This window comes from Onychostruthus taczanowskii, unplaced genomic scaffold, assembly GCF_017590055.1.
Source record: "Onychostruthus taczanowskii isolate IOZ18803 unplaced genomic scaffold, ASM1759005v1 scaffold58, whole genome shotgun sequence".
Taxonomy (NCBI): domain Eukaryota; kingdom Metazoa; phylum Chordata; class Aves; order Passeriformes; family Passeridae; genus Onychostruthus; species Onychostruthus taczanowskii.
In genome coordinates this window covers 4524577-4537399 of record NW_024503457.1, presented here as the reverse complement: position 1 = coordinate 4537399, position 12823 = coordinate 4524577, and the positions used below count along the sequence as shown (strand labels likewise).

Genomic DNA, 12823 nt, shown 5'->3' with positions numbered 1-12823 from the left:
GCAGGGGATGAAGTGCACGCTGAGGCTGTAGTGCAGAGGCTCAGTGCTGTCCACCAGCAGTTGCTGTGGCAGCGCTCATGCAGGGAATGGGCACAGGAAGGGTAAGGAAGTTTTGCTCTGCTGAAGCAGGGAGCAAGGGGAAGGTGTGAGCCTCCTGCAGTTGCTGGAGAAACACCTCTATGTGCTTTGCCTCACCTGAACCTTGCCTGTCTCTGCTTTGTTTAATCCGATCTCTGGGATGATACTTTATATCCTGGTTTAGATTAGAAGGTTTTGTAGGAAAGACCACCTGGGCATTCTGAAGGTGATGATTTCTGACTGAAATGCTGCTGCATAGAGCAAAGACCTGTGGGGAAATAGGACAGGGCATGAGCCAAGGTTTTGAACAAAAAATGGGAAGGACATGCTCACCAGCAGGGCTTGGGGAGTTTGAACGTCAGTTGGATATCAGTCCTCGCCAACCTCCTTTCCTTTGAGTTGGGAGAGTCAAGGGAAGAAGAGGGGAGTGGATAGGCCAGAATTGTCTGCACAAAGATTGTCAGTGAGGAAGATAATCAAGATCAGAGGAAGATTTCTAAGAACCACGTTATAACTAGCAAACAGCAGCAGAGATTGTTTTCATTCTATTTCTAAAATATGCTTAATACTCCCTCCTTTCAGATGTTCTTCAGAGGAACTTTCTGAATCTGATCTGCTTCTCACTTATGAATTAACCAAAAATAGGAATAATAAAGGGAAACTTCAAAAAATATGCTTCTTAGGAACCATTAATATAATGTGACCATGAAAAATCCACTGAAAGCTAGATCTTTGGGCCAGAATATATAATCAAAGAAGCTTCAAGAGTTTATCTTGAGTGTTTGGGGTTGGTTGGTTGGTTGGTTATTTGGGGATATTTTGGTTTTTTGCTTTTTGTTTTGTTTGAATTTTTTACTGTAATTGTGATATAAAATTTGTCTTTTTGGTTGATTTGAGCAGACACTTAAAGCTTTAGAAAAGAGGAAGTAGCTTTATTTGAAAATGATTAGAGGACACTGGTACCTGGGCCACAGTAAATGCAAGATTTATATGGGATGCTCAAATCAAAATGGGTACATAGAGCCTTACAGAAAGGCTGGGAAATGTCTCAGTTTTTCAGTAGGAGGGTATTTTTTCCAGTAAATAACATGTTCACCTTAAAAAAAAGTCTCCACAGAGTTTTTTTTTTGTTGAAAAGTTGTGATTCAGAATTAGAAAAGCTGTAGTTGATAATTGGAACAGTTTGTTTTAGAAGTCCTTCCCACTGTCAGTTGCCCAGATCTTGTCTGGTAGGATGGTCCACAGATAAGCCCATGAAAGAGAAGAGGAACACAAGCACCTAAACTGCAAATTTCCCACATTAAGGTCTCCAGATAAAACAATGCCAGATTTCAAATTTATGTCTGGCAGTTGGTTTGTTTTTCTTAAAAGTCTTCATTTGCATCAGGTGAAGGAAAAAACAGTGACCTGAACCATCTTTTAACCAGATCAATTAATTACCAATAAAAACCCAGCATGTAATGCATGAGAATTTCATTGATGAAGTGTGCAATGGAGTAAAATCCACTTTCTTTTCTGTAGCGCTGGGGGCTGTTTCCTTTTTACACAATAAAATAAGGCTTGGGAAGAGAAAGTGGCTAAAAAGTAAAGAAAGTAATCTGACCTTGAATTGCTACAAAGATCTTGGGAATAGGAAGGTCCTGCTAGGCTAAGTGATGCAGAGTGTGTTTGCCAGGCATGTTTCTGGATCAGCAGTGTGCACCTGGCAGAAGTCTTACTCTTACTTTGATAAATTGTCTTCTCCCAGCATGAATTAAAGTAATGGATCTTTTATTTCTAAATTACTACAAGGCTTTGTAGTCTTTCAGGTTAGTGTGGGGTTTTTATTCTAGTTTCAAATGAATAATGCATCTATGCCTTACCTAAGGAGTTTGATGGTATTGTATGCTTAATCTTTAAAATGCTGTGTAGGGGGGCAGTGCTTTGCTTTCAAGGGAAATAACCATCCTGGCAGAGAGAAAAATATCAGTAGGATGCTGCCACTGATTTGGCAGAGACTGTTTGATGCTTTGTTAGCTGGCTGTTGATTGTATGCTTTTTTAGTTATGTTTGAAGGAGCTTCCAAAATAACTGGTCTTTTAGTGGGTAGCTCCATTCAGATACAGCAAAATCCAGAAGAATACAGAGGATTTGCAGAGGAACTGCAAATTGCTAATGAGAAGAGTTAGAACTGGAGACACATCTGAATGAACTTAAATCCCCCTCCAGACAACATGGATCGTGCTCTGAAGAGCTGTGCCTCTTTGATTGTCTCCTTCACTGTGGGCTGTAGGCAAAAAGATCTGTCACACAGCATTCCCAGACCTGCACAGCTACTAAAGCCTTTCCTAATAAAAATGAGTAAGTTAACGCCTGTGTGTGAAGGTGCCTTGAAGAAAGTTTCTCTTTGATGGTGTGCTGGTGTGTGCCTGCCGCAGTGACCATCTGGCGCCCAGAAGCGGGCGGAGGCGCCGGCAGGCAGCGATCTGCGCTTCTCCTCCTCCTGCCCAAAGATGCAGGTGTAAGAGCATGAAACCCACCCCACCAGAGCAGGTCTGTTTAGTGCACCCATCGGAATTGAAAAATGCCTCTGCTTGTGGCTTTAACAAATACCATGAAAAGTCATCCCAGCGTCTCATTTTCTGGAAGTGCAGTGTTTCTGTTGGGCCACTCCACCCTCCCCCTGGAGAAAGCATCTGAGTGTTATTTTAGGCACAGGAATGTCATCCAGAAGTACAGGCATTAGAAACACCTGGGGGAATACCAGAGTGTTTTATTAAATATAGCTTTACTTTTTCATTGTCCCTATAGGACACCCCACTGACAAGCATGATGCACAGCAGGGAGCAGACTACTCAAAGGCATGTGTATGCAAAGAAAACCGTGTCATTTTTGTAACTGCAACTCCGAAAAAAAAAAAAATACTTACAGAAGGTTGATTTTAAAGGACCTCTCTAACATCCCTTGTGTTATGTGCTGCTATATATTTGCAAGCTGACTCTTAGTTCGAATTAAATAAAATGAAAAATGGTATAGGATAATAGAGCAATACACCTTTTCCACTCCAGTATAGGTTAAAGAACTGTTATAGGACCAAAGCAGCAGGAAGCTGTGTCCAACACAGTTACCCCCTGCTCTGTGCGACTCAGCAAGAAGAGGAGCAAGTAGACGGGGAGGACAGGGGCTGCATAAACCAGTACTTCCACCAAAATGTTGTCCAGCAGTGCCAGCCTGGGCGAGATAACCTACCTTTCACTGGGACAAAATGAACTCTGGGAAGAATTCTTCACACTCAAGTGACATCCATCAAATAGGTTTCACTCTTTTATCATACCAAACAATGAACTTCTTAGGCTTCTTTTTTTCTCATGGGCCATGATTTTTTAGTAAGTTTGTTTAATTTTTTTAATGACAGTGAAAGCTTCAGAGCTCTTTTTAGTTCTAAAAGAAAGATTTGGGGCATTCTGCCTATTCCACTTCTCCACAAGGACATTAATTCATAAGCAACAAAGAATATTAAACTGTTTACAGTAGCCTTCAGTGAGTAGCATGAGACTTGGGGATTTTGAAAGAAATACAGAGTATTTGGTTACAGAATCAAAAGCTAAACAAAAGGCTTCAAACTCAAAAATGTTTGGAGATGCTCAAACAAATGCAATGAAAAATTACCAATTTGCCAGCTTTTATAACCCTGTGAATCATCAAGCATGTATTCTTTTGTCACTCTTCTGAGCTTCAGAAACCAAAGCAACTCTGAAGGTCAAAATGTCTGATATTTTACCTTTTAACATGTCCAAGTTTAGTTGTTTAAACATATAGTTCTGCTTACATAGGATATTTTGCAAATTAAGCGATGCTGCTGGGTGGTGTAACAGGTACTGCAGGTTTCAGCTGAGCTACAAGAGATGGACAGTGCCTGCTCTGTTGTAACACACCTACTTTCTCAGGCTTATCATTACCTGCATCTTAGTTCCTGAGACCTAGCGCATAGCATTATGGGGCAGTCTGCTGTGGTCATTGGGGTAATTTGGTAAATGACCATGGCTGATCAGTTTGCTTCTAGCTAAATAATGACTAAATAATGAGAATTATATTGGTGCTGGCTGGAGATTGCTTAAAGGTATTTGTTTTGTTTCCCCAGAGTGTTTCCCAGCTTCCCTATGGCAAAGCCCTGTACACGTATGAGGGAAAGGAGCCTGGTGACCTCAAGTTCAACAAGGGGGACATCATCATCCTGCGGCGCAAGGTGGACGAGAACTGGTACCACGGGGAGCTCAATGGCAACCACGGCTTCTTCCCTGCCAGCTACATCCAGTGCATCAAGCCCCTCCCACAAGCTCCACCTCAGGGCAAAGCACTTTATGACTTCGAAATAAAGGATAAAGATCAAGACAAGGATTGCCTGACCTTCACCAAGGTAGGGGAATAGGTTTTTTAAAATGTTCAGAACTCTGCTTTGGTAGGGAGTGATGGGGCACATGCGGTGCTGGCAGATGAGCCAGGAACACAAGGGTGCTAGGACTGGTGGGACACCTTCCTGGCCTCCCTGGCCTTCCTGGACTCTCTGGCCTCCCTGGCCTACCCTGCACTCTGTGAGATTGTGCCATGAATAGCAAGGCTGGTGTAAAGCTAGTGAAGCTCAACAAGTAGAACTGGCTACACGCTTTTTGAGAACATTTTTTCCCTCTAAAAAGCACACATTTCATCTGCATTGAAATGTTCCCCAAGAATTACTCAAATTTCAGAAAAAAAACTCTAATGGAAATGTTCCTTATTGAATCAGATGTTCCAGTGCTTTCAAATTGCATTCAGCTTCAAAATGTGTATTGCATCATACCATATACCAATTAGCAGTTGAAATACACTATCATCATAACAGTATTTCCTATTTTAAGATCATAATGACAGTAAAAACCAGACATTTAAAAAACAGTCTTTGGTGGTTTTTGTAAAACCAAATGTTTAATAAATTCCTGTTGGAATGAGAGAAAACTAAGATATTGTAATTTCCTTTGGATTTAAAATGTCACGTTTTCCCTTTCACCCCCACCTCCCCACCTGCTTTTTGCCTCCCACTCCCCTCCCTAGCAATCTGTGTTGACCTTAGATGGGTTTCATGGATATCAAGAAACCCACAGTAAAATAAAGCCCATCCCCTGTTGTTAATTTATGGCAGTGAATGCCATGGAGAACCTGTTCATTGTCATTTTCTGTTTTATTTCAGCTGTCTGTGGCTGTTATAGTATCACATAAAGTAATAACAGTTATGCTGAAAATGAATATGAAATAGACGATAAAAATATCCTTCACCAGTATTTTACTGACCTCCTCTTTTGAAGCTACTTATTATAGCTGAATGAATTATTTGCAGCATATAATTTTCTCACCGAATGTAACATCTTTTTCACTCATGCAGAATTTCTCAGCAGAATGCAATTTCCTAGACTGTATACTTTCTCATATTTATTTAACAAAGGATTTGTAAGCACTTTTGTTCCACAGCAAGTGAAGTGTTTGATTGCAAACACTGCAAACCCTGCGACTATCCAGCCTCCCTGGAGCCATGAATCTCTGCGAGAAAGTGGGCTGCTTAGTGAGAAGTAACAGCCCTGCACTAACAGAAAGTTAGCCAGAAGTTACCTCTGAGACCTTATCAGTAAATATATATTTTTCTGGTGCGTTGTTTTTCTCGCTGCCTGCTCAGAGGTACGCTGGTGATGGCTCTGAGATGCAGTCTTCCTTGTCTGCTTAAAGTATTCCTTGCTTGCTCAGTCTTAAGAAATTTAATAGGTATGCCAGGCAGTTGTGGTCTTTTTTGTTACAGCAGGTCCTTTCCTAGGCACTTTTGTATTTGATATATTTGGTGCCATATATCAGAAAACCTCCTTTACAATAACTGCCTTTGTATAGCGATAGTTCTCATTTTCTTGGCTGTCCAATGTCATTCTCACATGGAGCATTTCTTCCTGCTGTATAGCTCTACTCTCAATCTCTCAATTTTCCTTGTTTTCACCCCTCGTGTTACTGTCAGCATCCTTTTATCCCTGATGACTGTTTTTCCCAAGGGGGTTTGGTTTCTCTTCTTCTGCTATTTTCTTCTTTAGCTCCTTCCACTACACACACTGTCACCTTGTAACAGTTTTTATGTCCTGCCTATTGTTCTCCCTGACAGTGAATAATCTATTTTTCATCCTGGGACTTCACCGTCATGTTTTCATCAGTTTTCTCAATGCTAATTTTAGCTGTCACCTGTGCTGATGAAGGTTCCTGTTTAGCCCAGATTATAGATCATCTGCTGATGCAGTCAGCTCCTCTGCACAGAGTCCTGAGCACTGCAGTGCTGTAGATGTGATTTGTCACTTTGAGCAATATGCATCACTTGAATGTCTCAGTTTGCATATGAAGATGCTGGACCAGGTCTCAGTTTAATTTACATTATTTGTTCCTTCCTCTGATGGAGGGGTTACATTGGCATAATTTACACAAACTAATATAACCTATTTGTGTACTGCAACTAATTTAAGGCTACAGACACTTGTGATTGGATTTTACTTATAAGATAAAGAAGAGTTTTCCTCTAAAGAGAAGCTACAAGAAGGAAACTCAAACATGGTGATATTCTGTATCATTTTGTATTGTTGTTCTTTCACTGGGCTTTGCTTTTTCCTATCCCCCTTGTTACTATGCACTCAGAATACCTACTAGCACAGTAAAAGAAAACAAAGGAAGGATATTTGGTGTTTCCTCTTGTTAATTTGTTACATTTTTCAAAATGAAAATGTTTCATTGTTCCAGATGTGTATTGCGAGGAAATTAAGTCTACTTTATACAGATCTTCATGGGGAGTGCTGCAGGGCACTCCTGCCATTGACCTATTTTCATCTCCTGTGGATACAACACTCTCCAAACAGAAGGCCAAAGACGTAAATGTAATCATTTTTATGTGTAAGAATAAAATCATGAGGGGAAGAGAAAAATCTGTCTTGAGTATCCAGTGCAAAAAACAAAGCTCCCACATTCTTTTGCACCATTTGGACTGCTCCCTCAAGTCCTCTATCCAGAGAAGCCATACACACAGGCATAGGGTCTCACCTCTGTTCTCTCCTCTGTGCTGTCTGTAAGATGCTAGAACTTACCCAGATTTCCTATTTAATATGTTTTCCCTCAGTCTTTGGCAGTGATTAGCCAAACCAGGCAGTTATTTTTTCTCTGTAACAGCTGGTTCCAGCCTTGTGTCAACTGTGCACCAATTTAATGCCAGTAGTTTCAGAAGTTTTACTCCTGATGTTCTCTAGTGTGGCTGGGATCATGCTGTGGCCTACAGAGCTTAATTGCATGCTCTTGGGATATACTTACTGGCTCAGCTTTCTAATCTCTCCTAACATGGTACCACAGTATGGACATGGGATCCTGCTGTCTCTGTTTTAAAAAATAATCTATCCTTCTCTGGGCTGTGAACGCTGCAAGAGGATTCTGCTCTCAGGTGTAGCAAGTAGTGCAAAGCTGAAGTGGTTGCATGGTTGTCTGTGTAGCTGCTCCAGACTAACAGTGAGTCCAGTTTCAGCCCACACGTTTGGTTTGGTGTTCGACCTCCCTTTGCATGCATCTTCACATGGCCGTCAGAAGGCTGAGCGATGCTGGTTGATGAGTCTCAAACCTGTCAAGGTAGCATCACCATGCTTCATTGCTCATCACATTTTTAATAACATCAGCTGTTTCCCTCACTTTCCAACACTTTCGTTCCCAGCCCACAGTGGTGTCTAACAAGAGCCGTGCCAATCCCAGGACCATCACATCCATTACTTGTTCCTGGCTGTGGAGCAGCCCCTTAGCACTCAGTTCCAGCAGCGTTTGCTGCTCACAGAGGGACCATCCGAGCAATAGCTGGTGACAGGGATTCTGGTGCCAGCTGGCAAGCGCTGTCGCTGGACTCACCAAGCACCACATGGTGCCATCCTGCCATCGCTGCGATCTCCCCAGTGCTCTAGATGGAGTAGTTATCTCTGCAGAATAGCAGGCACAGCTGCTCTGTATTGCTTCGTTAATGGCCATTAATGACTAGAATAAAAATCAGGCTGTGAATCATGACTGTTATTGGACACAATTTTGTGCTGTTTTCTCAGCAAAAGGATTCATTTCTCTGTCAATCAGATAGCTTTTTAAGTGATTTATCTTTGACTTCTTTTCTGGTAATGATTATAAACTGGAACTGCAGGTCCCACATGCCTGTCACAAGGCTGATCCAGCCCTGATGAATAGAGAGAAACTCAAGCAAAAAGGAGAGAGCAAATAATTAAAGGGTCTAGCAACAGGCATAAAAGGAGCACGACATATCTTTGTCCAAACTACAGTGGATACCATTGGCTTTTGAAATGAGATTTGAGGCTTGGATTCCTTTGTGCTGCCTGGAAATCAATTTAGTCAATGTGAAATAGTAGAGTGGTATGCCAAGAGATCTGTGCCGTTTTGCTATTCATGATCCTTTTGGGAATCTTTCTAGGAATTTATAAGTAGCACGGCTATCCAACTAATATAAGGTTCTAAAACAGTTCATGCTGAAGCTTTCACCAGTTCAGTGTATAGAATGATGTCGTTGGCTGTAAATTCAAAGAAACTTTCTAGTAATAAAAAAATTTCAAAAGATTTTTTGGGATTTGCTGTAATTCTGAAGATTTTCAACACCCTTCTTAAAACTAATTATGTAATGGAATTCTCAAGAATTTGCACTTTGCTCTCCCACAAAGATACTAATTTGGAATGTCAGCATATCTCAGAATGCATTTCTCATATAGGACCATATTCAGCAGCCAGACTTGGCTGAGCTGAACATGTATGGAAATGCTTCCAGATTTCATACATCCACGGAAGGTAAAGTTGAAAGGGATCTTCAAAAGTCAGCCATTCCCCACCCCATCCTTGAGCAAAGTCAACACAGGAAAAACCTTTCCTGCCAGGTGTCTGTACAGCCTGCTCCAGAGATGGGATTACACAGTGCCTCTAGCAAAACCTGGTCAAAAGCTTCTGGGGTTTTACGGTTTAATTTTTTTTTTCTTAATTTCTTACATGTCTAAATAGTTGCAAATATATATACATTTATATGCAGTGCTAGGTTAACGGTTGGACTCAATGATCTTAGAGGTCCTTTGTAACCTGAGCAACCTATGATTCTATTCATACCCATGTGTGTGCACTTACACACACATAAGATTATATATGTCCATGCAGTGTAGACTACATCATATTCTGTGTTTTTAAGAAACTCTTTTAGGGAAATAGCTGAGCAAACATAAAAAGTAGGAACGCTCATAGCAGGTCCCTGAAGTGATGCAGTTGTTTCTTTTCCTCCTTTACACCCTTTACCTAGATTCTAAATTTATGCTAATCGGTCTTTTGTAAGAGTGTGTGGAAGCTTTGCAGAGATGCATTACTGTCAGTTCTTTAAACAGATCAAAAATGGTCTGTGCAGACAGGGCTTTGGAAGGGAATGCTATCTGTTTCTTCAGGAAATTAAATGCACAAATTCTTTTTGCATCCTTCCAGCTGTAATAAATAGCTGAAGGACTCAGTTTGTAGCCGTTTCTATGAGCTTTCCCCTAATGGATCATTCAGATGAATAATGCAAAGGAAACATTTAAACTATTTCAGAGTGCACATATTCAAAATGCACATGTTCAAAAACTACTAAGTACATCACATCACATATCTGTTCTGGTCATTTTTCTATCACAGCAAATCCGTGGTCTGAACATCCTGGATCAGGAATTTGTGGGAGTTTTTTCTATGTGAGAAGTATCTGCAAAAAAAGCAGCTGCCCTTGCCTGGCCATTTGACATCAGTATCTTGTTACATGGAGCGTGGTAGACCATACATAGCTCTTATTTTCACAGAGTGAGTAGTGGAAATAAAGTGAGATCGGCAGGCAACTCCGTCTCAGCTTTCTGAAGGAAGATATTTTCTTCTTTTTAGTAAATTCCTGCACAGGAGCAGAGGAAGATTGGATGCCATGAGGGAACAAATCTGACTTCCCAGCTTCTCTCTGCCCACTCCTTCCTTTTCTCATAGGAGATCTGAGCATCCAGGCAGAGTCCTGTTGAGAGAGTTGCCTTCCACAGCTGTTGTAGAAAGCAGTGCTGGTTTAAGCCTGGGTTTAGTGTGATGACCCCAGAAGACAGGGATGGTGGCAGAAATTCATTGAAAAACTGAGTAGTTCAAACCAGGAAAAGTCAGGGTTTTGTTCTAGTCACTTGAGCTTTCCTAATGACTTGTACGTTCTGGGTGTGCTCAAGTGGAAATTTGAGCAATATGAATCTTGTTTGTACTTTGCTTTATCTCTTGTTTTGTAATCACAAAGAAGTTCATCATCTGCTGAATTTTTTATAAAGTCCCCTAGATTAAATACGATATCAAAATACCATTGGTTTTAGGAAATAAACTTGTATCTAAACTGAAGCTGATCCAACAGGTGAATGCAATTTGACTTTTTTTCGTGTTATCTTTGGCTTTTTATCTGCTTTGCTGTTTTACCTTATAATTTTTTATTAAAGAAAAACTGACATTCAGTGTGCTAGCTGTGTAGGCTTGTTGCTGAGCACCTTGTACTATTCCTTGTTGGAAGCGTTTCCAGGACTACCTGAGCTGTACTGGTGCTTCCCTTTGAATTGTGTTCCAGAGCAGACAAGCATCACAACAGACCCTTGGATGCACAGGGGAAACTCTATGCTAAGGAGGTTTCACCTATGATTTGTAGGTGACCTCTTGGGTCAGACATTCTTCTCTCCCGCTAAATGAAGCCAAGAGTTATCTGTTCCCACCTGCTGTGCCCAGACCCCTGCAGCTGCTGACAGCCAGCATGAGCTGCTCTGGTCTGCAGGGTGCTTCAGTGCACTTTGAGTGGGATGTCTGGGATAAGATGCTGAGCCAGAGATGCTGCTAGCCCAGGATTCAGGAAACACTTTTACCTGGCTTATGACCTCCTCTGTGTACTCACTCTCTAAGCTATCATGTGGGTAACCAAAAACTGGCATCTTTCTACTGAAAATATTTGATCATGTCTTTTGTGTATCTCTGATTTTAGGATGAAATTTTGACAGTCATCAGGAGGGTGGATGACAACTGGGCAGAAGGAATGCTGGGTGACAAGATTGGCATTTTCCCTATCCTCTATGTTGAGGTAAGTTTGTAACACATGGTGGTGGATGCTGGTCTTGAAAACTTGTGGGGGTTTTGTCCCTACAAGGGCAGGATAACCTCAAATATTCTTATATGAGAAGGATAAACTAAAACAGAATTACTGAAAAGGGAATTGTTTTGGTTGCTGTCTGCTAAGGCACTATGGGGGTACCCCCAATTCAATTTAAAGTGGTCAGCAAAATATGCTCCATGAACTCCTTCTAAAGGCTTCCCCTGTGGTGTAAACTCCAAAGTGCTTGGGGGAAATAGGGGAGGAGGATTGTAGTTGGGATACCCTGCACACATCTGAGGAGAGATGTGAGTTTTGGGCTGGTGGAGAGAAGCAGTGCAGGTTCAGCTGTGATCTAAATGCACAGACCTTCAGAGTGGGGCTGAGGGTGTCCTCTGCCTCAGCAGGGGCTCAGGCACCTCCTCCCATGTGCCCAAGGGCTCTCATTCCATTCTCAGACCCATCTTTATGCTGAGCTCTTGCCTGTTGTAATTCCCACAGGATTCTTCTTTCAGAGTAAATGCTGAGACTTCACTTCCTCTGTGCACACCTGTGGTTCCACCTCTTCCCACTGCTGCCCCTCCTGCTGCTGGTGGTGCCCTTCCAGGCAGAGGTTTCCTGGGATCAGGGCTGCAGCCCACAGTGGTGGTCCTGCTGGTGCTGCTCTGTTGTCCAGGTGCCAGGCAGTGTCCTCAAGGAGCTTTCTTCCCTCATGGGTGAACCAGGGGTGCAAAGAGCAGAACGGCGCCACGTGCATGTGTATTTTTGTGAGGTGCTGCCACTCTGCACTCAGTGCTCAGAGCAGCATCTCCCTAACTCTGCTTCTAGATGTTGTGTGGTGTCTCTCTGTAATGAAGAATCTCTTGTGCCCACAGCAGAGCCTGCTTTACTATGTGTGGCTCTGGTGCCTGCCTCCAAAATTACTTCTCCAGTTTTCTTAGCTAGTGATTGGAGACAAAATAGAGATAATTAGTGCCTGACTACCTAATTATTAACTCTGAAAATGACCAATTTGGAATAAACTGTCATTAATATACATTGCATTCCCACAGTTGACAAGAACAATAATATTAACACCAGAATGTGTAGGAGCCATTATTGGGAAACCAGCTGCCTCACATAAGTTAATGACTAGTTTTCTTCTATTCTGAACGTGTGAGACATGTTCAGTTTGTTGTGATTAAATGAGAAAGCTGGGTTTCTCCCAGATTTCATCCTTTTCCCCTTCTTTTTCTTGTCCCGGGAAAGTGCAATGTTACTGTCCTGAATTTTGCTGCAGAAGGAGTGAACTGGGGACCTCTGCACAGCCAGCCACCATTGCACCTCACCACCTTTCCCCAGCTCTAGTTTCATCTGTAGGCTGGCACTGCCTACACACTGTGCAGCATCCTGATCCTTCTCCCACTCCTAGGTATCTGTTCTCCATTAGTACTGCTCTTGAAGGGTGAAGGGCTCATAACCTCAAAAGAACAGCCTGTAGGGAAGTCTTGCTGAAGACTTGCTGAAGTTCTCCAAGCACTAGCACATCCTGGGTGTGTGGGAGGAGCAGGAGGTAGCGCTGTGCGGGGTCAGAACAGTGATGCTTGC

The 12823-nt window shown here is 42.1% G+C and overlaps 1 protein-coding gene across 1 annotated transcript in view; it reads left to right on the top strand.

Annotated features, from left to right (window-relative positions):
- The first annotated feature begins 4052 nt into the window (after positions 1–4052).
- Positions 4053–12823, top strand: part of SH3RF3 (SH3 domain containing ring finger 3) — a 92683-nt gene continuing 83912 nt past the window's right edge. The window contains exons 1-3 of the mRNA XM_041418028.1: positions 4053–4079; positions 4199–4474; positions 11132–11227. Coding sequence (XP_041273962.1) covers positions 4053–4079; positions 4199–4474; positions 11132–11227 — 399 coding nt within the window. The remainder of the gene's footprint in view (positions 4080–4198; positions 4475–11131; positions 11228–12823) is intronic.